Source organism: Etheostoma spectabile, chromosome 22 (genome assembly GCF_008692095.1).
Source record: "Etheostoma spectabile isolate EspeVRDwgs_2016 chromosome 22, UIUC_Espe_1.0, whole genome shotgun sequence".
NCBI lineage: Eukaryota > Metazoa > Chordata > Actinopteri > Perciformes > Percidae > Etheostoma > Etheostoma spectabile.
The window spans coordinates 3,661,787-3,668,220 of record NC_045754.1 but is presented as its reverse complement, the minus strand read 5'-3'; the positions used below and the strand labels follow the sequence as shown (position 1 = coordinate 3,668,220).

The window sequence follows — 6,434 nt, the reverse complement described above, 5'->3', positions numbered from 1 at the left end:
TTTCAAAACAAATTTCCCATTGGGACAAGGTTGACCTAACCTTTACCTGAGGCGGTACAGGTACACTGTTGTACTTGCGATAGTTTTAAATCTCTGTAACCTGTTTTTTAGAAGCGCTGTCTGAATAAAGATTATTATTCGGTGTAATTAAGTGGTTGTTTTTATTTTTATACATCATGGCGTATCTGACTTTTCATATGTAGACTATGTAGAGGATATGGCCAAAAGCTTATCCTAAAAAAAAAAATCAGATAAATATCTCAATAATTAAAAAAGTTATTATAGCTAAATTTTGTTTTAATTTTAATGGAAAAACAAGGGACCAAACAAAGTGACGACTTCCTAGTTTCAAATGGCCTTTATTTTGTTACTCTTGAACCCGTAAACATGGTCTTGGGGTCATTTTAAAGGATTTTTCCAGCTCTTTCTATCTGAGCAACTAGTTTTAACATTTAACCATGTTGAAAATGTTACTCACATACCTATTGTAAACAAAGTGTCATGAACATGACACACCCTTCATGTCTACAACGTGTCCCCACCCTGTTTGGGCCTGGTAACTATCCCCACGTGGAGCCTATTCCTTCATATTTAATCTTAATAAGCCACAGCAATACACAAACCCATCATTGACACAAGTAGTTTCCTTAGCTCTCCTAACGTTAATTGGCTGGCGTTTGGACATGCTAACATGTTAGCATGTCCAGGGAGTAGCATCACCAACAGAACTTCGAGACACGTTTTTAATCCCACTGACCTCGGTGCGAGCATTGTAGTGTCCCGGATGTCAAGTAAATGTCCAAATGAAGCCGGTGAGCTGGGTAAGAGGGGACAAAGAATCCCAGATTCTCCTCTTGAGGGTACTACGGTGCCAAGGTGCCAGGCAAGTCAGGACCACAGGAGTGACTTCCGTGTTGGTGTTCGGCCACGCCCGTTGCGTGATGACGCAATACGCTACGTACGAGACGGTGCAGCACGTCAGCCTGTTCTCGTTACCTTTCTCTCAGTACAATATCATTTCTACAAGTAATACAGCATACAGCAAGGCTATATATACAAAAAAATAAAAACATAAATAACCAAAAATAAACTGATAGTACATGTAGGCTACATAATAAAAATAAATATACGTATATAAATAGATTAGAATAGAAAGCCTTTATTGTCATTATACACAAGTGCAGTACCTGTGCAACGAGATTTAAGCAACCCCTTTACAGTCTTGACAAGAAATACTAAAATAGAAAATAGAAAAAATAGAAAAAATAAAATAGAAAAAATAGAAAAATAAAAAAATAGAAAAAGAAAAAAAGAAAAAAAGAAAAAATGAAAATATAAAATATAAGTAGTGCAGAAAAAAGAGAGGGTGGAATGTGGTGCACAGTCCTGAGTGCAACTATATATATTATATATATTATATATAAAGTAGTAGAAAGATAGAGGGTTTGTATACACATTATGAAAATATATAGTTTGGTGTATCAAAAGTAAATAAAGGCTTCCTTGCTTGTGGATCAGAGTCCACATAGTCAGTGAAAATATTTAATTCTGTCACGTCAAAGAAGTTCCCTAAAGGAGGCTCCACAGATATGATTTATGATCAAATAAAAGAAGTGACCAACCTATTTCCGTTTATTCTCTGTAATGATTTAACTAATGCCATACTTGTACTTGTGCCCACTGCAAAGGATGCACACATTCATGTTTTACACATATTAGCATGTTCACGTCTACCCCCGTACTGTTTATTCCACATCCTACGTTTATTCCTTTGTTTTCTCCAGTACATTACCCTGCAAAGATCCATTTGTTCAGGGACATGACATTTGGTTTCAATCCAAAGCGGGATTGATAAGCACATGAGAAGCTGTGAGGAGTGAAGGTGTGCTGTCAATCCAGGTGGGTGTTTGTGCGACGTTCAGGGTGGCGGCGTTTTGAAAAGATGTCTTAAACGGTTTGCAAGATTGACTGTTACCACTAACGAGGATAATAGGCTACCTATAAAAGTACCTCCTGTCTGCAGCAGTTCCAAAATCGCTATCCTCTGGTTCTCTCTGACATGTTGTGCAGCCTGAATGGGGAATGGAAGCATCACTTTAGACCTTTAGCAACGATAAAGAAAAACCTTAAATGTTAAAAAAAAGAACTGTTATTCATTTCCATATATTTTACTTTTCAAAGCCACAAAGAGCCACAGGACCTGCAACCCGGGTCTGATCAGCAGCAGGCTGCAGTTTCTCAGACCCAGGGGTCATGGGTCAGGGGTCAGGGGTCAGACCCCTGGGTCTGCAGCCTGCTGCTGCTCAGACCCAGGGGTCATGGGGTCATGGGTTAGGGGTCAGACCCCTGGGTCTGCATGGCTGTTGGAGTACCACTTTAAGTGCATGTTTACCACCACTACACAGCGATTACAGAGATTTGTACTTGGCAAAGAGCGTTGGGTGGAATCAATCATGTTATTTTGGGGAGTTAAAAAGAACATTGATATAGGACAACATGAGGACAACTTGGGACAACATGAGGACAACATGGGGACAACATGAGGACAACATGAGGCACATGGGGACAACAGGAGTACAACATGAGGACAACATGAAGACAAATGGGGACAACATGGGGACAACATGAGGGCAACATGGGCAACATGGGGACCAACTGAAGACAACATGGGGGCAACATGGGCAACATGAACAACTGAGACACATGGGACAACATGAGGCCCATGAGGGCAACATGGTGACAACATGAGGCAACATGGGACACATGAAGCAACATGGGACAACATGAGACACATGGACAACATGAGGGCAACATGGGAACACATGAAGACAACATGAGACAACATGGGGACAACATGGGACAACAGGAGGACAAACATGAGACAACATGAGGAACACATGAAGACACATGGGACACATGAGGGCAACATGAGGGGCAACATGGGGACAACATGAGGGCACATGGGACACATGGACAACATGAGGGCAACATGGGGACAACATGAAGACAACATGGGGACAACAAATGGGGCAACATGAAGGACAACATGGGGACAACATGAGGACAACATGGGACAACATGGGGACAACATGGGGACAACATGAGGACAACATGGGACAACATGAAGACCACTGAAGACAACATGAGGACAACATGAAGACAACATGAATACAACATGAGTACACCAATGATGACAACATGAGGACAACATGAAGAACACATGAGGCAGACAACATGAGGGGGGGGACACTGAGTACAACAAGGTGCACACCATGAGGGTTAATAACAAAACATGTATGTAGAAGGAGATGGATTTATATTTAAAATTACATTAAGAGACAAAACAAAACACATCACTCTTCCAAAAGTTCCCTGTACAATATGTCCGTTTTGTTGCTTTTTTTTTTAGTGTCTATAAGTTTCAGATACTCTATGTATTCCTTGAATTCACCTTAAAAACCATTGAAATTCGGGGTTACATATGTTGTTTTGGACGTAACGTTTGCCAGATGAAGCCACGCCCATCAATGTGACAGAAGGAAAACAGACGTGGAAGTTAGCCCTGATTGGCTAAAGAAAAGAAGGTCAGCCAGGGAGCCGCTGATTCGTCAGAAATCCGAGAGCCGGTGAAAGGAACCAACCGCATTCCAGCACGAACCGGGTATAAGTAGCGCGAGGTAAACAAAGGAGGCTTCAGATGAACGGCAGCGACCCAGCCGAGGGTGATATCTACTGGATGATCTTGTCTCAACAAACGCGTCCGGACCAGAGGCTGACTGTGGGGAAAAGGCCACTCTGAAGCGAATGAAGAAACTTCTAATCTTTCACTTCACATACAGAGGACTTCTAACGAGAGGAAAAAAGAGTAAAAGAAGAAAATGGAGTATAAATTACGAAAGGCTGAACCCCGGGACGTGTCTGATATATTACGACTGGTGAAGGTAGGCCGAGAACCACAACTGCGGTCGTTAAAAATTACGTTATCTCCGGTAACCGTTATGTTTGTAACACGACAGTTGGAGTCACGCGACGGCGTTTAAATGACGAATCGCCCGTCTGTTGGTGACCAACGGTCGGTGATAAACGTCCGGTGGAGATTAGCGTGTCGGTGGCCTTTGTGTAGCGGCAACAGCCAGACTAGTCACATCCGGTCTAAGTGCCGGTTCTCCAAATATGGTCAGTCTTACCTTCAGCTTACGTTCTTACCAAGGTTGATGCTAACGAACCGTTATAACCGTTGTATAACTGCTGACCTTACACGAGTAACGCACCTAAAATTAAAACCGTAACTACTCAATACTATCACAGTATTTAAGCCTCGTGTTGTCCTAACTTTCGGGACCCTCTCGTGCCCCTCGGATCATAATGACCCGGGTCTTATTTGTGGTTTAAAAATACAATACAATACTCATTAATCTATTACCGAATATTGGCTTTTAAAAAAAAATTGAAAAGGGGTCAATTTGACCCGAATATCACACAAGGGTTAAATACCCTTTACACTACAGATGACTCCTTTTTGTTTTTATAAATCCTTTGTTAAATTCAACCAAGAGTCCAAACGCAAATACATTCAATTAAAATTGTCTGAACAAGAGAAAAGCAGGACATTATCAATAATCGAAGCAGGGGCACTTGTTTGCATTTTTGTCGTCTATAAATGACCTGTAAAGAATACTCAGTTATTAAAAGGAAATGTCTTGTCAATTGGAGTGGGATTGGTAAATCAACCGGGCCGATATATATCTATTTATATATTATTATATATATATCTATCGGTATGTGCATATATGTCGACTGAGGAGTAGCTGTATGCGGATATGACTTTGGGTTGTGTGGCTTAACAACTATAAATCAACCTTTTTTTTTTTTTTTTTTTTTTTTTTTTTTTTAAGCATCCGTAACTAAGCAGTTAGTGAAAGCTAGATAACACTGCGTATACATATTAAAATGAAGATTAAATAACAGGGCTGTCATTCTGTGGTTTGTTCACCAGGAAGCACTGGGAGTGTACTACTGTCCCTCTGGGTACACGGTGTTACACTTCACTCAAAAGCTATTTCACAGGGCTGTTTGTCATGTATTCATGTCACATAATGACGGTTGGCTCTGATGTTTTAAAATCTCACATACATATTTGTGACGGCTTCCGTTTTATTTCAACCAGTCTTTTTCGGTGCTAAAGCGACGATGTTTCTTGCTTTTTTTGTTCCCAGGAGCTCGCCAAATACGAAGAGATGGAGCACCAGGTGACACTGACTGAAAAAGGTGAGTTTCTTTTCACATATATTCTTAAATTTACCTTTTTTTTCTTTTTTTTTTTCTCCATAAAACCGACCCCTGTGTGTATTCAAATCAAATGTTTTTTTAAGACCAAATAGTTTTCTTTTAAGATTAACAATAATATGCTGAGATATGAGAACGTATCTCAGGACCAATACAACATAAAAATAAAGAAACACACAGAGGAGAGATGGGAAGGAGGGAAACAACAACAACCACAACCACAACCACAACAACAACAACAACAGCAGCATCGGGTCAGCACTGTTGGACCAAGTGTTCAGGGTTTTTTCTGGCGCTCCATTCACGCGAGCTGTTCCAAATATACAACATCCAAAAAGGAAAGGGTCCATGTTAGAACAGACCCATCATGGGGCGGTTTCCAACGGGTTGCAATCATCGTCTTAGCAGCCGTGAGTCCAGCAAATAGAGCACGTTTTATAGCTTTTAGAGAGCTGAAGGGCCGTTCAGAATCAAAGCCTCGACAGGAACCGGGACAGCAGCATTAATCAGGGCAGATGTTGCACTCCCAGAACACGTGAAGATAACTGCCCCGAGCCTTCAGTGGGCAGAAAGGCCACTTTTTTAACCAGGAAGTCCCTTGAGATTGAAATCTCTTTTCCGAGGGAGACCTGGCCGAGACGGCACACCAGTTACAGTTTAATTACTTTAATGTGATGCGTGTTCACGGGGGTGAGATATGTCATATGAATGAAATTGGAGTCAATCTGCTACGTGATACCTCTGGGACGTTAGACCAGACCTCATGCCGGTCCAGATTGTTGCTCAGGTCTGGACCGTCCCCAGACCTTCTCAACAGGAAGGGCCAGATATTACCAAAAACTGATGAAGCCTAGACACCGTACCACAGCTTTTTGGCTGCATAGTGAGTCATTTCCTAATAAGATGGATGTGCAACAGACACTTCCAGGGAACACCGTGTGCCTTAAGGGCCGATATTGACTGAAGGGAAAAGGAAATGAGGAACGTGGTAGACCGAGTGCGTTTTTGTAGGTCGGAAAAAGGTAACAAGCCAGTCTCGCTAAAGTCTTTAAGATATTGACCCCACCCCCCCTCCCTCTCTGTTCCCATTGTGGTTCTGTTATTGTCCTCCCATCAATCAGGAGTGCTGTATTATTGCATAATAAGGG

The 6,434-nt window shown here is 41.7% G+C and overlaps 2 protein-coding genes across 3 annotated transcripts in view; one reads left to right on the top strand and one right to left on the bottom strand.

Moving 5' to 3' along the window:
* Positions 1 to 992, bottom strand: part of LOC116672616 (acyl-coenzyme A thioesterase 9, mitochondrial) — a 39,146-nt gene extending 38,154 nt beyond the window's left edge. For both annotated transcript variants that reach the window (XM_032504542.1, XM_032504543.1), the window contains exon 1: positions 758 to 992. In XM_032504542.1, coding sequence (XP_032360433.1) covers positions 758 to 771 — 14 coding nt within the window. In that variant the 5' untranslated portion in view covers positions 772 to 992. The remainder of the gene's footprint in view (positions 1 to 757) is intronic.
* A 2,680-nt stretch (positions 993 to 3,672) lies between these two features.
* The window catches only part of LOC116672632 (diamine acetyltransferase 1), a 9,556-nt gene continuing 6,794 nt past the window's right edge, over positions 3,673 to 6,434 (top strand). Inside the window, exons 1-2 of the mRNA XM_032504562.1 lie at positions 3,673 to 3,941; positions 5,217 to 5,268. Of these exons, the coding sequence (XP_032360453.1) occupies positions 3,879 to 3,941; positions 5,217 to 5,268 (115 nt within the window). The 5' untranslated portion in view covers positions 3,673 to 3,878. The remainder of the gene's footprint in view (positions 3,942 to 5,216; positions 5,269 to 6,434) is intronic.